The sequence below is a fragment of the Phascolarctos cinereus genome, unplaced genomic scaffold (assembly GCF_003287225.1).
Source record: "Phascolarctos cinereus isolate Bilbo 61053 unplaced genomic scaffold, phaCin_HiC Scaffold_4;HRSCAF=312, whole genome shotgun sequence".
Taxonomy (NCBI): Eukaryota; Metazoa; Chordata; class Mammalia; order Diprotodontia; family Phascolarctidae; genus Phascolarctos; species Phascolarctos cinereus.
Window position 1 is genome coordinate 108,139,940 of NW_027555847.1, and position 18,352 is coordinate 108,158,291.

At 36.2% G+C, this 18,352-nt stretch overlaps 1 protein-coding gene across 5 annotated transcripts in view; it reads right to left on the reverse strand.

The window, feature by feature from the left end:
- Positions 1-6,098: 6,098 nt before the first annotated feature.
- Positions 6,099-18,352, reverse strand: part of CCDC171 (coiled-coil domain containing 171) — a 501,148-nt gene continuing 488,894 nt past the window's right edge. For 3 of the 5 annotated variants that reach the window (XM_020969724.2, XM_020969718.2, XM_020969719.2), the window contains one exon: positions 6,099-6,406. In XM_020969724.2, the coding sequence (XP_020825383.1) occupies positions 6,185-6,406 (222 nt within the window). In that variant the 3' untranslated portion in view covers positions 6,099-6,184. Of the gene's footprint in view, positions 6,407-6,713; positions 6,778-18,352 lie in introns of all 5 variants that reach the window. The other 2 variants (XM_020969723.2, XM_020969720.2) reach the window with 2 other exon arrangements.

Consider the following 18,352-nt stretch of genomic DNA (forward strand, 5'->3'; position numbering starts at 1 on the left):
TGAGGCTCAAGGTTGCGAGGTGACTTGCCCAAGGTCACACAGATAGTAAGCATCCAAGCAATATATGAATCCAAGTCTCTTTCCACTATACAATTTAATCTTTAGCAACTGCGGGGAAATGACAATATTTCCCTTTGGATAGCGAATAAGAGCTTTATCACCTCCAGTGGAAGAATACCTCCTGCCTTCCTGAATCAACCCATTTCACATTAGGATGACTTAAGTAATTAAGGAGTTTTTCTCTATGTCACATAGAAATAAGACTCCCTGAAATGTTCAACAGTGCAACATTACTCCAAGTTTGGCCTCTGCAGCCAAGCAAAACAAGATGAATTCCTCTTTCACACAACAGACACTCAAATACTTGGAGCTGGCATTCATACCCTCTCCCTTAAATTTTCTCTCCTCTACACATCCCCAGTTCCTTCAACCGATCTGTGAGGCACAGTCATAAATCTATTCTGCTCATCTTTCTCTGGATGTGCTCCAGTTTTCTAACGTCCATCTCAAGATGTGGATCCCAGAATCAAACATAAAATTACAGATGTGAGTCAACCAGGGCAGAATACAGCATCATCATTCTGGATGCCATGTTCTCTTTAATATAGGATTAAATTGTGGCCACTAATTTTAAGTAAGACGTAATTTTAAAATATATTGCTTGTTTCCTTTAACATATTAAAGCCAGCGTGTGACCACTTGTAACGAGCCATGACTTTGTCAGAAATCCCCCATTAAAGACTTATAAATTGAATTGCCTTTTATTTTTAAGAAATTGTTCCATCTTAGTTGTTCTGCCTCCTCCCTCCCAACTATCTGATTACAAAGAATAATTCTAAGGTCCTGGTTTCCTGTAGTAAAGTGATTTAAATATTTCCTATTACATATTGTGAAAAACATTTACTTACTTGGAGTAGTATTAATCTTCACTCACAAGTGAAATTCTAGGTATGGATGAGTAATCAAGGATCTAATATTGCATTCATAGTAAAAGAAAATGGTATACAGAGGTTTCATAGATTTATAGAGTTGGAAGGCAGATTTGGCATCATCTAGTACAACTCATTTTATAGATGAAGAAACTGAGGCTCAGAAAGGTAAATGACATTCCCAAAAGCACACATGAATGGGACCTAAACCCAGGTCTCTCCACCCCTAATCTAGTACTACCGTATTATCTACTCTCCATCTCTAGTATGAATTACAAGTCCCAATTAATATTTTTCATTTCAATATATAAAACTGGCAACTAGTCAAAGATTAAGACAAATTTGAAGTCATTTGAAGTTGGTTTTTAAAAATCATCACTTATCGTGTTTTCTTTAAAAAAAATGCCTTTTTTCTACTGCAGAAAATAGTTACAGAATTAAAAAAAGTACTAAATCTGAAAAACATGTATTCTAGAGTATGATGATATGACCAACCGCTAGCCAAACGCATACAAAAGGATTGTAGCTCATATTTTTGGAAGCAAGGAACAAAAAGTGTCCATTATCCAGGAAATTTGAATTATGCTGGAATCTAATTGGGATAATTCAAGATAAGAATTCCACTTCTCAAAAATCATAAGCATCTTATAAATGAAGACAAAAAGTTTCCCAGTCCAGGATATGTTTTTAAAGGCCTTCATTAGCATTTGTTAATTATGTTCACTCTACATAAATCTTTACTTTGGGAAAGTGGCAAATGACCCCATAGGTCCAGATTAGGAGGAATAATGAATTCCATGAAGGGGTGCATTACTCTAATTCACACTGCATATTTCCATGGAGCTGGAACCAATTACACTATTTTAAATGATTAAAATTTCCAATAGTGCAAATTCAAATACACGCTACTCCTTCTAGGACCCAGACCCATTATTTCCCCTAATGATGACTTAGATGCATTTGCAAGGCTGGATGAATTACTAGTAGTCCAGTATCAGATTGGGGGGAGGGAGGTGGGAGAGAACCTACTGTGAGTTTTGGTTCCTTTGCAAGAAGTTTTCCAACTAAATGTGACAGCACTGGATTTACACTGAAAGTCCTGGATTCAAATCCCATTTCTGCAATCTACTAGCTAAGTGACCTTAGGTCTCTTAAACTCTTGGAGCCCAAAGTTCCCTTTATCTGTAAAATTTGGATGACAATGCTTTTACCACCTACCTCAAGCAGTTGCTGACCTTTTGCAAACCTTATGATACTATATAAGTTATGAGTTATTATTGTGTAATGCTAAAGCACTTTGCAAATTATAAAATGCTTTATACTATAACTCTTATCCTGACTGGTCATACTGAGTTCTTTTTTTTCCTGTGGAGAAGACTTGGGTTTCATATAAGACGCTTTAATAAACACAACTTTTTCTGATAACATCAATCCATATAACTGACGACAAAAAAATCTATAAAATTTGGGGGTTTTCTTCACATTTTTTACATTTAATGTTTCCATTATTTCTAGATTACAGAATTGACTAATATAAAGTTAGTGGGGAAATCTGAATAATTTTCTAAACCTGTAACATAATGCAGAGAATTCAGTGCTAAGCACCAGGAACACAAAGACAAACCCCAAGAGTTCCTGCCCTCAATGAGCTTACATTATACTGGGATGGGGAGAGGGGGAGAGAAATACATGCACAATAGAATTCTTAGTCAATAAACATTTATTAAAGGCCTGCTTTGTGCCAATCACTAACTGCACCAGAGATACAAAGAAAGGCAAAAGACTTTCTCTGTCCTTAAGGGGTTCACAACCTAATACTTAAAAGCAGAGAGAAAGAGGGATTGCATCCTAGGTATGGGAGAAGGCTCGTGGAAATGCACAGAGGTGAGAGTAGGGACACTGAGTTTAGTAAAATTTGGTAATCTAGTTTGAGTGGCATACTGAAGGAATGAAGAGTAATAATGTGAAGTAAGACTGTGAAGCTGCCAGAAGCCAGACTATAGAGGTCAAGTCAGATTGTGGATTTTATGGGTTGAATGAATCTGAATGTTATAGGTTAAGAAATTAACCTGGAAATAGCTTTGATTTTATTATATGTCATTATAACATGTTTTGCAAAAAAAATAATAATAATAATCAAAATGATTGCTAATGATGGCCAATCCAACTTAAAGTGATCATTCCTGTACTAAAAAAAAAAGCAATTAACTGAGCTTATAATTAAATCATCTTTAAGTGTCCATTTTTGCAGATCATGAATGTGTTAGAATTTGTAATATGTCCTTCCAAAATAAGAGTTTATAATAAAAATCCTGGAAGATACTTCTGTAAAGAGGTATGACTCAGGTATTAGAAGTTTCCTTGTGGTCCCTTTCATGTTGATGGTAGATGCAGAATATTTTTCTAGATCACAGAAGGTCAGTAACAAATCCACATGTTGATATGGAAAGTAAAACTTCCTTCCCTCTACAAAAATATTTGAGCTTATCCCCTTGAGAAAAGGCTACTCTATAGATCATTCTTAAGGATGTTAGGAAGCTGATATAGCTGTAGTTCTTGCCAATGCAATACAGATCTCAAATATGCAGCAACTGGTCACTAAGGTGCTCAGAAGCAGTCTAGAGTTTCTCAGATCTCTATAGGATATGCCATTAAATCTTTTCCTCCTGCTGGGTCTGACTTTTGGGGAAAAAAGCATATGGTATAAATATAACAGTAAATTTGGTAGTAAATGCAGTGGTATAATGATGGTTCAAGTCCATTTCTATGGCCTTTTAGTAATAGCTGCATGGTAAATGTGGACATGTTTACTAGTGAATTAGAAATCGTTCTGGAATTTTTCTCTCCTAAGATATTGTGTAGAATATTAAAATGAAGAAAGGTATGTCAGAGATAAAGTTTACAAAAGTCCAGCAATTCCTGTAGATAAACAGTATCTATCTATCACCTATATACTAGAATATAATTTCTTGCTAAAGTATAAGGCTGTTGATAATACAAGGACCAAAATAATAAACCAACATCAGCATCCTTAGCATTCAAAATGTCCTGATCACTGAATGGAAATGGAAAAGGAAATTTTTAAGGTGAGGAAAATATAGTCTATTATTTACATGAAATAGATAAAATAAATGATTTTATCTGAGTTGTAATTAATTTGAAAGTTGAAATTGTATACATGCAAAAATGCAGGATGATGATGATGATGATACTAAAAGACATTTATATAAGTATATCAAAATTTACACCATATTTTCCTGGAGAGGTAAGTAGCATAAATCTCATCTTACAGGAAGGAAACTGGCCCTAAGAGATGAAGTGACTTTCCCCAAAATCACACAGGGATGAACTATCAATGGAAAGATTTGAATCCAGGTCTTTGGATTTGAGTCTAATGTTCTTTCCACTCTGCCATACTACCTCTCAAAATATACAGATAAAAAAAAACAGAAATGGAGGTATAGGGGAAACTCAAATGTAAAGAAATTGTGAACTATTTGATAGAAGATCCAGTTTAACAAAAAAGCATTAAAAAAACACGAATATACAAAACTTCCTATTATATAAAATGCCCTTACAGAGAAAGTGCATTTACTATTATGGAAAATATTTGCTTTGTTACCTAAGGTGAGATAAACATCACTTGGTTAATTTTGCTAATATACATATTTGTGCATCAATTTTATTTGCCATTAGTAATAAGACAATTTTCAGTCATCAGGCACATTAGAATCAAATGCCACATTGAATGAAGCATAAGACATCACACATTCCATAAGACATAATGTCATTTTCTAATGTATCACTGCTTCATAATGAAAAACAATCTAATATATGGATTTTGTAACAGAACACTATTGAAAACAATAGTACCCATCAAAAGTTAATAGCACTGGGGAGTACAATGATTAATACAAAACCAAATTACATATTACAAGTTTTTCTTTTGTTCTTCACTTACCATGATGCAAACTGTGAGGATTTAACCTTTAAGGGTTAAAGAGTTTAATCAATGTCAATGTCTGATCTTCTGAAGGAGATAAAGAACAGTCTGTCTAGCGATACCCAACAGAACATCACTTTGTCAAGCCACAAAGCACCCAAAAGCTTGTCAAGTAAGTTACCAGAAACCTCTTTGTGGTTAGAACTCAGCTCCTTCCTGCTTGACCTATTATTTGATATTTGACCACTTGGTTGCAAGACACTTGCTCTTTCCAGCTGAAATGTCACTGGGGCATCTTGTCAGCTCCCCGACATCTCGGCCTGACATACAATTTTACTTTTGTGTGCTACAAGGCAGAAAATGCAGGGCAATGGCCTTGTTTGAAATTCTGTCAGCATCAAAGATGGGCGTCACTCTTGGGTCCTACCAACAACAACAAAAAAGGAGTCTATTTTGAAGGTCAAGGCAGCCATTACCTTAAAGTCTTGCAGCTTATACTAAACATATTACCTGCAACACTGGTTTGGGAACTGTCCTTATAAAGTACATAAACATACCATCAAAATTCTCCCTGCACAGTTGTTCGAGTTTCTTATCAAATGCAGTTGATAAAAGGATGAGTTTTCAACGCCTGCAGGGACCAGATTCAGCAGTTAACTTAACTTGTTCAAATGGGCAAATGGTATCATGTAGCTTTACAAGGAGCACCTTGACCTTCTCACATTGACCAGGAGTGACATTATTGTGCAGGAGGAGAAGCAGTCACATCATTTCTGTTTTGCACAACCTGCTTAAAGTTTGCAACTAAATGCTTGTCTTCAGTTGAGCTGACAAGAGAGAAGAGGGGGCTCAGTGAACCATGGCAGGGCTGCCATGAAATGACAGGAATCATTGGCATACATTTCAAATAGCTCTCTCGATCCTATTAAAGTATTGCAGCCCTGCTTTAAAATAGACAAGTATGAAACAACTTTGATAGATAGAGACTAAAATGGCTTATTGATTTTTTTAAGTCTGAGGAAAATTACCCAAAATGTGTCATTCTTTAACATTTAAAAATATGTTACATAAAAATGAGCAACTACAATAATAAATAAAACTTTAAAAAACCCAAGTTGGTTATTTCATTATGCAAGGAGACATACACATACATACACACACACACAGAGGCAGATATTGAGGAATCACACAAATTAATAATAAAAAAGACAAATCATTGTCACATATACTGAAACAAAATTTAAATGATAAGAAAATCCTTCACACAGCATTTTAATTCTTAAATATAACTTCCATGTTATTTTCATAAAAATCAGAATCCATTTTGTATTGTTCTTTTGGAATTAGCAGATATATTCACAGCAGGGGAATGGGAAGCCTGAGAACGGGGTAAACTATTTACAAATGCTTCCTTTAAGAAAGTATAAGTTGTGTCGAGTTCAGCTTTCAGTGGCAAGAAATTCCCATTCACGTTTCGGTCAGCATGAAGAGTATTTCTTGAAGAAATAGGGAGATTTGAATGGTCTAGTGATCCCTAAAATGGTACATATAAAATAGAAAGAAAGAAAAAGAAGTCAAATATAATGACTAAAATATCAAATAAGTTTGTAGTGGCTCTACTTTAATGTAAATGAGACTAATATTAACATGATATACATAAACATGTGAAAATTAAAATAAATTCAATTGAATTCATGTACATCTATGTAATAACTGTTTGCTGCTAGCTAGCAAAAAACATTTCTAATAAAACATTTCATGCAGGACTGGAATTTGAAAAGATATATTTATATCAAATAATAAATAGAATCTTGCAAACAATAACCTTTGTGAATACTTACGGTAGGCCAGCACTGAGGAATATTATCTTGCTTATTTTAGAATCTATAGAGTCTGTTTCATCTCCTAAGAAGGAAGGAAGGTAGGAAGTAAAGAAGGACGGTAGGAAGGTAGGAAGGAAGGGAGGGAGGGAGGGGGAGAGGGAGGGGGAGAGCAGAGGAGAAGAGGGAAGAGGACAAAAAAGAAAAAAAGAAGCACAAATCTATGTTTTTTAAATTACTAACCAGAATTTTTGTTGTTCAGTCATTTCAGTCATGTCTTGCCCCTCATGACCCCATCTGGGGTTTTCTTGGCAGAGATATTGGAGTGGTTTGACATTTCCTTCTTCAGCTCTTTTTAGAGATGAGAAACTGAGGCAAACAAGAAGTGACTTGCCTAGGGTCACACAGCTAGTAAGGGTCTGAGGTGAGATTTGAACTTAGGAAGATGAGTCTTCTTGACTTTAGGCCTCGCTCTCTATCTACCGCACCATCTAGCTGCCCTAACTAGAATTACTTAATGGCTAAAGGTAGTAGCAAGAAAATAAATCAACCCTTGTGTTCACTTTAAGATATTATTCTAAAACATAAATTACAATTTGGAGCAATTTTGCTTTTTGTTACAATCATCTGAGATTTTGCCTTTGCCTTTAAAACTAATGTCACTATTCTATGTCACAAAAGCTGCAGTTGAACAAACTTTAATATATGTGATTACAACACAGAAATATCAATTTGTTGGATATTTTAAAACACTATCTGAATCAGAAAGCTATTAAAGATCAAACATGTTCCATGCTATACACCCTTGAAGTACTGAAAGTTTGATTTACACTTTGAAAAAGCTCCCTGTTTAACTTCTAATTCTCAGCAGTAATCACTGATATATATTTGGCACAGAGGGAATCTGAACATCAAAAGTTGGGCATTATTTCTAGAAAATGTAGAGATGAGAAATAGTAACGAATTGTATGCTGTAGTTATTCCAGATTGACACAAACTAACATGCCTAAGATTATAGGCATAATGAGACTTCAAATTGAGATACAAATTCTTAAGTGTAGTAGTTTCTTTTTTCTATTAGATTCTCTAACAGCTTTGACCACAATATAGTGTGATACAAAAACAGCTTTAACATATTCTAGAAGATGCCTTAATATGTTTAAGTGTAATACAAAGCTATGTTTTCTACATGTAAAAAAATGAAAGGAAGCCACGATGACTTTAAGGGAGTATTAGGAATTCCACTGTAGTATACCTCACAGTTTTTTGGAGGTTTTTTCTAACATACAACTGGAGAAAAATCAATGACTGCATCTAACACCTAGTTCAGCAATTTTCTTTGATGTTGGCTCTTTTGATTTCTTGATACTCTACTGCAAGCTTATAGCTGACAAAAATCATCCCTTTTTATGCTGGGCCTTAAAAAGACAAGTAAAATGGCAGCATATTTGAGTGGATAGATGAAGAAGCTATTTAAACCCACCCCCAAGGAAGGAAAAGAACTCTAATGATTATGAAGTAAGTTACTTAGCAGATTAATCAATGGTGGTTTGTGGAATCTCAAAAACTCCAATCTGGGAACTATGGTTGCTATCTATTCACTTATCCCAGATGGGTCAGGCCTGAATATCTCTAACTGTGGACATATCTCATACATCTAAGGACTAGGAAAGAGTGTTTTACTACTTTTATTGATACTGAACCTATATTTTCAGATGTTTCAGGTTGACGATGAGATTATCTACGAAAGCATAAGCTCCTTGAGGCCCATAACAAACTTCATTAATATTTTATCCCATATTGTAAGCATTTAACATGCATTTGTCAAATGAACCATACCCTCATTTCTGCTTGTTCTAGAATTGCAAGTAGGGTATTAGGTATACTGGGGTAACAGGACAGAGTATACCAAGAGAGCTTTCATTTATTCCCTTCTCTTTTTTCCTTTTCTCCTTCCCTCATAGCTTTTATAAGGAGTGTTCAGTATAGCTGCTGCCAACACAGCAGCCTGATCTATACAAACTGTGTATAAGAATCAGACTTAGAAAGGATCAGTTAGAAGGTATCTTAAAGGTCATTGTACCCAACTCTCCTTAAACATTCCTGACAGGATGTGCTTAAAGACCATGAATGACAAAGAATTCACTGTATTCTGACTAATGGGTCCATTCCATTTCCGAAATTTCTAATTTTTAATATTTTTTCTTATATTCAGTCAAAATTTGCCTATTTGTGGCTTCTACTCCTTAATCCTAATTCTGCCAAGCAGAAAGGGCCTGTCCATCTCTTTCCCTTCCTCCTTCCCACATGACAACCTTTCAAGCATTTCAAGTCTATTATCATTTTCCTCCCTGCTTTCTCTTCTAAACTAAACATCCTCAGGTATTTCAACAAATACTTCTATGGCACAGTTTTGAGTCCTCTCACTATCCTGTTTCACCTCTCCCCAAATATACTCCAACTTCCTAAAATGTGATACCCAACACTGGATATAATACTTCAAAATGTGGACTGATACAAAGGAGTTATCACTTCACTTACTTTGGATACCATTCATCTATCTATTAACATAGCTCACATCTATTAAAATCAGATTGGTTTTTTTGGTTATCTCACAACAGTATAGGCTTTGTAGTTCACTACAAACCTTCAGGTCACAGAATCAGAAATTTAGATTATGATTTTTCTCAAGGGGTCTTTAGGTCAAATTTATATCAGAAAAAGAATTCCTACCAAAACATAGCAGAAAAATGGTCACTCTGCCATTGCTTCCCTTCCAATGAAGGGAAACCCACAATTTCTCAAAGCAATCCACTCCACTTAAGGATAGCTCTAATTGTTAGGGAGATTTTCCTAACATAAAGCCAAGTTATTCTTGTTATCGGACTCCTTCCAAAAGAACGTCAGGATCTCACAGAGAGTGTAATATGCCTTAAGTTCACATTTAGTGAAATAAAGAACTAAATTTGTTTTCTAGAGTACTCTCTGCACTCTATACAAAGTATATTAAAAATATTCTATATCAGAATGAGCATCTATATAACATCAAACCAATATTCTTCCTGATTGGGTACAATGCCTGTCATAAGACCTGTATATTGGGGGCAGCTAGGTGGCGCAGTGGATAGAGCACCGGCCCTGGAGTCAGGAGGACCTGAGTTCAAATCCTGCCTCAGACCAAAAACTTGACACTTACTAGCTGTGTGACCCTGGGCAAGTCACTTAACCCCAACTGCCCAAAAAATAAATAAATGAATGAATAAATAAAATAAGCAAATAAAATGTAAGTTCCTTGAAGGGACTAAAAATAAAAAATTTAAAAAATAAGACCTGTATATTGCATTGTCTTATTAGTCTCTGAAACTTCAGTCAACTGCATAAACTGAATTTGTATATTTGTAACTTGCAGTCATTAATCCTAGACTTTCACTCTGTGCAACTCTTGTCTAAGTCCTCCCAAAAGTTTATTGAAGTTGAAGGCAAAGGGTAAAGAAATAAGCATTTATATAACACCTATTTTGTGCCGGGCACTGTGCTAAGTACTTTACAAATATTCTCTCATTTGATCGTCATCAGGGGATCCATCCAACATGTTGTAAGCCTTCCTTGATTTCTCTTGACATAGAAAGGACACCAATGTTGCACTCTGTCTTATAAACTTGTTATTTTTCCTTCCTGTCACATAACCATACACATCTCTTTACCCCTCTTCTTCTTCAGAATTCCCCATTGCAGCCATTTTGGGCCTCTCTACTACCTCTATGGGATATTTATTTTTAGTACTTCTGAGGCAGTTTGTGTTCCATATTTTTCTGTCATAGAGCAACATTGGCAGGATGTTACTACTGAAAAGATGGGCCTTTGCTTTCATGAGCAGCTTTGTGTCAGTAAAGGAGCTCTGTAATTTCCTAAAAGCAATCCAGTCTACTCCTTTCCTTCTATTCAACTCTGGGACACACTCCCAACATAGGCTGGACAAGTTGTATAGCATGTCCATCCAGAAATATATATATGTGTGTGTGTGTGTGTGTGTGTGTGTGTGTGTGTGTGTATGTGTGTGTGTGTGTGTGTGTGTGTGAGAGAGAGAGAGAGAGAGAGAGAGAGAGAGAGAGAGAAATAGAGAGAGAGAGAGAGAGAGAGAGAGAGAGAGAGAGAGAGAGAGAGAGAGAGAGAGAGAGAGAGAGAGATCTGGACAATAGACATTCTTCATCCACTTGATCTTTCCTACGTGGATGGACAAACTCCTTTGAGTGATTACAGGTTTTTCCAGGAGTCTCTGCAATGTTCTGATGCCTAATGTAATCAGCACAATGTCATTCCCAAACAGGAGCATCTGGAGGACTTCATTATTCATGGGGAGGCTTTCTTCAATCTGGACTGTGAAATGTATTTCCTCTATCACAGCAGTAGACACTTTTGTTAAGCGTATACTTTCCTATGTTATGCCTCACCCAATGTTTGCTATCAGAGGGTTATTGAACAGGATTATTTCTGTTTTGTTATCTTCCAAGGGATCTTGAATGATGTTGACATATGGATGGAAGATATCTTGCAAAAGAGACTTTAAGAGGGTGTTTTGTTTTACCATATCAAATGGGGTTTTTTGGTAATAAACAATGAGGAGGAGATCTTATATTTTTCATATCTTTTAGCTAACTGTGAAATGCTAACAATATGCCTCCCTGTTCCAAATCACTTGTGAATGCCTACTTGTTCCCTAATGATAACCTTACCAATAATGCCTGCGTACAAAAGACTCATAAAGATTTTGTATAGATGTTTAATAGATACTGATGTTCTCTTGCTTGCCTTGGGGCAGTGGCATTAATAAGGTCTGAACTGTTTTTTTTTCTTTTCCATTCCTTTGTTATTTTCCCCTCCTCCAGATACTTTGCTTATTGGGCCCACGATGCTCTAACAATGGTGTCACCTCCAATATGGACATCCTCTACATACATTTGGTCCAATCTAACTGTTTTTGTTATCTTTGTTCTCTTTAGTGCCATTTCTCTCTTCTCCAAAAGCATATTTGTGACTGTGATATTAGGTCCAAGTATGGTAGTTCCACTATTCTTGACGAGGACAATAATTTCTTAAATTTTTTTCAAATATTTTAAATTTTTTTCTCTTTGTAGTCCTCCTACATTTATCCTTGAATGATCTTGGGATGAGTTTGTGCAGCTGGATATTTGCTGAGCACTTAGGCTGGTCTTTGGAAAATAGGCTTAGTCTATTATTATTGCCCTATGTGAAGCTTTTCAGCATCACTGAATGGCCCAGAGCTTACGCTCTGTTGTCACAGTCTTCGAGAACACAGGGTCTCTTATACCATGAAAGATACCAGAGCAGAACTTTTACACATGCTCACTGTTCTGACTGTTCACAATTTTCTAAATTCTATTATGCCATCTGGAGTGCTAGGTAACTCCCTACCAGCATGACATCACACTTTTTTCAAATTTGATAAGTATTCCATCCATGTCTTTGCCCAATTCATTGATAAAAATGTTAAATAGCAGAGTCAAGTACAGATCCATGAGGGACTCCAATGGTTACTTTCTTCCACGGCAACTTTGAACCACTAATGACTACTCTTTGGATATGGCTATTTAAACAACTCGGAATCCACCTATTTATGCCATTGTCTAATCCACAGCTCTCCATATTTTCTACATGAATAGCATTAGAAATTTTATTAAATGTCTTGCTAAAAGTCCTTTACACTTGAATTATTGTACTATTGTTTCTGTCATCCTATAATTTTCTAGTTAGTTTATAAAGCCAAGTAAAGTACTGTATATTTATCATTATTAATTTATAGCTTACTAGATTTTGTCTTTCTCATCAGTCTGAAAACAATGGGGAAGGGACCTTTTATTTGAGAAGAATTGTTAGGCAACCTGATGAAAAATAGGATTATATCAGCATCTTATGCCACATTCCACAATACATTCCAAATGAGTAAATGACTAGATATAAAAAGTCAAACCATAAAGAAAGTAGAAGAGATATTGCTTTTGAAACTACAAATAGTGTAAAATCTGTTATCAGGAACAGATAACATCATAAAAGACAATATATAATCTCTATTACATAAATTTTAAAGCTTTCATAATTCAACTCAATTTGACAAGCATATATTAAGTGCTTAATGTGTGCCAGGCACTGTACTAGGGACAAGAGATGCAAAGAAAAAATAATAAAACAATCCCTGGGGCCCAAGAAGCTTACATTCTACTGGAGAAAAGTATATTGGCCAATGAGCCCATACAGTGGAAGGTGGAATCAATAGATAAGAGTGATTTGGCCAGTGAAGTCCTGTTCTTATAGAAAGGAGTCTCAGAAGATAAAAAAGCTACCCTCTCTGAGCCCAATCCCAATGCTGCTGGAAAGGCACTTCTAGACAGAATACTATATTTGTGCTCTGCTGAAAGTAAACAAAGATGATGTAATGGCTTCTTAGAATTTAGCTAAGCTGGTCCTTAGGTAACAGATTTAGCCTGACCTTGGTGCCTTTATAGCTTTAGACCTGCATGAAATTTTGTTCATGAAGAGGGACTTCGTGAACCTGGAGTCACCTTCAAAACACAAAGACACATAAGACTTACATAGAAACAATAGGAAAATTCTACAATGAGAGAAATATTCTGATGTAATATGTCCCACCAACTTTGTTAATATGTGAACCTTTAAAAGCTACTATTCACCAACTGGCCAGAAAGACTCTTTTAAGCCATTAAAATTCATTTTTATTTAAGGCACTTCCAAAATGAGAGAAGGTCTTGTGGGGGGGTCTATCCTGTAAGTCTGAATTTATGCAATTTTTAAAAAAGGAAATTATTTACCTGAAATAAAGACTGGGTGTCATGTGAATCTTTATGGAAGTACTTGCATTTACTCTGCAAGCTGTAAATGGTTCTATTTGAACTGTTACAGTCCATCAGCTAAATACATATTCAGGACACAGAATGTGTCTCATAAAAATTTTGCATTTAAAAAATCTTATGAAATATAGTAATTGGAAATACCCAAGTCATAAACTTTTTCAAAGTTCAATGTCTAAATCCTCTGAGTGTGTTTTTCCAAGGAAAAATAAATAAATAAAAGATTAGTCCTATATATAATGATCACTCAATAAACTGTACATAAATTAAAACCACATTTGTGGAAATATCTGAAACAATGACACTAAGCCATCTGTCTTACACATTGCACATGTGATCAAGTTAAATCCTCCAGAGTTTACTATTATCTTAAAAAAAGGAAGATTATTTCATACACCCAAGTAACATTCCATGAAAATGATACCACAGAGTGTAGTGGAAAAAGCGCTAGACCAGGGAAGTTGAAGTCTAGTATCAGTTCTGGTACTACCTACTGGGTAACCTTAAATAAATCATCTCATTTCTCTAGGCCCACAGATTCTTCATCTGTAAAATGATAGGGATGGACTTAAACTGGTCAGAATTTCTGGGACTAATACTCATATGCAATGTCAGTCAAAAAATTTTTTTTTTATTTTGGAGGCAATAAAGATAGGCGAGTTGCTGTCTTTTTTCTGTACCTTTCTGTATCTGTTTCATCAACTTGAAAATAAGAGAATGGACTGGATGGATTCTAGGTTCCTTCTAACTTTAAAAACTAAAATGCTAGTCAAATCAAGAAAGAATGGCCATTCCAACTGAAAATAAAGTTGGTTTTGTTTGTTTGTCAAGAATGATAACTGGAATGAGAAGAGGAGAAGAAAAAAGGGTTAATGGAAGGGAAAATCCAATATAAGTAGAGAGATGGTAAGAGAATACTTTTCAGTGCTCAATGAGTTCAATTCATTTGGCCTCAATGAAATTTGAGCCACTGAGTAGCTAACAGTGATCTGCTAAAAATTATAGAAAATGAGAGAGACAACAAAGGCCTGGAAGGACAAATGTACAAATTTTTTAAATTTTTTTTTCATACAAATTTATTTATTTTTAGTTTTCAACAATCACTTCCACAAGTTTTTGAGTTCCAAATTTTTGCCCCATCTCACCCCTCCCTCCACCCCAAGATGGCATGCATTCTGAATATCCCTTCCCCTAGTCTGTCCTCTCTTCTATCTCTTCCCCCTTCTCTTATCCCCTTCCCCTTCTATTTTCCTGTAGGGCAGGATAGACTTCTATACCCCATCTCCTGTATGTCTTATTTCCCAGTAGCATGTGAAAATATTTTTTTAAACACGTTTTAAAAACTTTAGGTTTCAAATTTTCTCCCTTCCTCCCTCCCCATCCACACTCACTGAAAAGGCAAACAACTCAATATAGGTTATACATGTACAGTTATGCAACATACTTCCATAGTAGACATTTGGTGAAAAACTAACTCTATTTCCCTTAATACTATCCTGCCCTCCCATTTATTCTATTCTTTCTTTTGACCCTGTCCCTCCTCAGAAGTATTTCCTTCTGATTACCCCCTTTCCCAATCTGCCCTCCTATCAACCCCCCTACTCTCTTGTCCTCTTCTCCCCCTATTTTCCTGTAAGGTAAGACAGATTTCCATACCCAATTGAATGTGTATGTTATTCCCTCCTTAAGCCAAATCCTATGAGAATAAGATTCACTCATTCCATCTCACCTTCTCCTGCTTCCTCTCCACTGTAAGAGACTTTTCTGGTGTTTTTTTTTTGTGAGATAATTTACCCCATTCTACCTCTCCCTTTCTCCTTCTCCCAGTACAATCCTCCCTCATCCCTTAATTTTATTCTCCAGATATGACCCCTTAATCTTCAACTTACCCTGTGCCCTCTATCTACCTATCTATCTACCTATCTAGGCATACATATAATTTTTTTCCTTCAACTATCCTAATATTGACAAAGGTCTCATGAGTTTTAAATATCATCTTTCCATGCAGGAATGTAAACAGTTCAATCTTAATAAGTCTCTTATGATTTCTCTTTCCTGTTTACCTCTTCATGTCCCAACTGAGTCCTGTATTTGAAAGTCAAATTTTCTATTCAGCTCTGGTCTTTTCATCAGGAATGCTTGAAAGTCCTCTATTTCACTGAATGACCATTTTTTCCCCTGAAGGATTATACTCAGTTTTGCTGGGTAGGTGATTCTTGGTTGTAATCCTATCTCCTTTGCCCTCCGGAATATTATATTCCACGCCCTGCAGTCCTTTAATGTAGAAGCTACCAATTCTTGTGTTATCCTGATTGTGTTTCCACAGTACTTGAACTGTTTCCTTCTGGCAGCTTGTAATATTTTCTCCTTGACCTGGGAACTCTGGAATTTGGCTATAATATTCCTAGGAGTTTTCCTTTGGGGATCTCTTTCAGGAGGAGATCTGTGGATTCTTTCAATTTCTATTTTGCCCTCTGGTTCTAAAATATAAGGGCAGTTTTCCTTGATAATTTCTTGAAAGATGATGTCTAGGCTCTTTTTTTGATCATGGCTTTCAGATAGTCCAATAATTTTTAAATTCTCTCTCCTGGATCTATTTTCCAGTTCAGTTTTTTCCAATGAGATATTTCACATTGTTTTCTTTTTTCATTCTTTTGATTTGTTTTACAGTGTCTTGATTTCTCATAAAGTCACTAGCTTCCAATTGCTCATTCTAATTTTTAAGGAAGTATTTTCTTCAGTAATTTTTGGACTTCCTTTTCCATTTGGCCAATTTTCTTTTTAGGGCATTTTTCTCCTCATTGGCTTTTTGGACCTCTTTTGCCATTTGGGTTAGGCTATTTTTAAGGTGTTATTTTCTTCAGTATTTTTTCGGGTCTCCTTTAGCAAGCTGTTGACTTGTTTTTCATGATTTTCTTGCATCACTCTCATTTCTCTTCCCAGTTTTTCCTGTACTTCCCTTACTTGCTTCTCAAAATCCCTTTTGAGCTCTTCCAAGGCCTGAGGCTGATTCAGATTTTTCTTGGAGGCTTTGGATGTAGGAGCTTTGATTTTGTTGTCTTCTTCTGGTTGTATATTTTGATCTTCTTTTTCACCAAAGTAAGATAATATAGTCTGACTCTTTTTGTGCTGCTTGCTCATGATCCCGGCCAATTACTCAAGTTTTAAACTCTGTGTTCTGCTTCCAATGTGGAAAGTGTACTGTCCCACGCTTCAGGGGTTTGGGTAGCTGTTTTCAGAGATACTTGCAGGGACCTGTAAATTTTCAGTTCTTGCAAGGTGGTATGATAAGGGGCGAGGTGTTTACTCCTTTCCTGGCCTGTGACAAGTACTCCTTTGTGTCCTGTACCTGTGCGGAGGGGTTCCTCTCCACATCCACTACAAGCTCCTCCATGCCAGCGCTCGTCCTCACCCCACACCACCACTGCCCAGAACTGTGACCCAGATCTAAACACAGGCAAAGCAAGAGATTCCTCCTTCAGTACTGGCAAAGAGATCCCTGCAATCCTTCTCTGATCAGCCACTGGATTTCCCCTTAGTCTGTGGGCCAGAAGCTTGGGAAGCAGCTGCCCTCCCCCGCCAGGGCCATGCTCCTGGGGAATAGAGCTGAAACCCCGCCTTCCTCTCTGAGCACCACAGAAACAGACTTTTCCCACTGACCTTCTAAGTTGTCTTTGGCATTAGTGGATTGAGGAGTCTGGAAACCACCACAGCTGACTGCAATTCAGTCGTCTGAGGCCTGCTCCAGGTTTGCTGTGGCCTGCATGCCCACGCTGCGCTGCACTCCCAGCCCGGCACGATACACCTTTCTGATCAATCTTCCAGGTTGTCTTGGGCTGGAAATTTGTTTCACTCTGTCTTTTTGTGGCTTCTGCTGCTTCAGAATTTGTTTAGAGCCATTTTTTATGAGTATTTGGAGGGGTTTTGGGGAGAGCTCAAGCAAGTCACTGCTTTCACTCTGCCATCTTGGCTCCACTCCCTCTCCAAATTTTCAAAAAAAGAAAGAGTACAGAATTTGTATCCTAGAGGTCAATGGACATGACTTACATGACTGATAAAATTCTAGAACATAAAAGTGAAGAAACAGGCTTTGAATACCTAGAAAGTGAAGTAGTAATCATTAAGAGCCTACACGATTTCATTAAAAACAGAACATGCCACAGTAATCACTACTCCTTTTATGATCAGCTTAGTCAACTGGCCACTCATATTTCATATGGTACACTCATATTTCAACAAAGCGTTGTATAAAGTCTCTTTTCTCATGGACAAGACAGAGAACAACAGGCTAGATTGTACTGCAGTTTGATTCTGAAGTAGTGGAACAATAAAATCTAAAAAGTCAGTCATGGAAAAATTTCAAATTAGGAGACAGTCTTTACTAGAGTATACCAAGAATTTGTCCTTGGCACTATGTTTAACATTGTTATCACTGACTCGGACATAGGTATATAAGGAATGATTGCCAGATATGCTTCTGACATAATGCTAGAAGTAACAGTAAACACATTGGGAAATAGAATTAAGATCTGAAAATTTCTTAATGAACTAAAAAAAACTAAAGTGAAATTTAAGAGACAAATGAAAATTACAAAATTTAGGCTCAAAAAATTAATTTCACAACTATACAATAATGGAAACATGTCTGGATAAGAATACATTTGAAAAACATCTGTGGATTTTTTTAACTGTAGATTCAGTAGGTCGGCCCCACAAAAGCTAATGAAATCTTAGGCTACATTAACAGAAACTTAATGTTTAGACTATGGAAGGTGA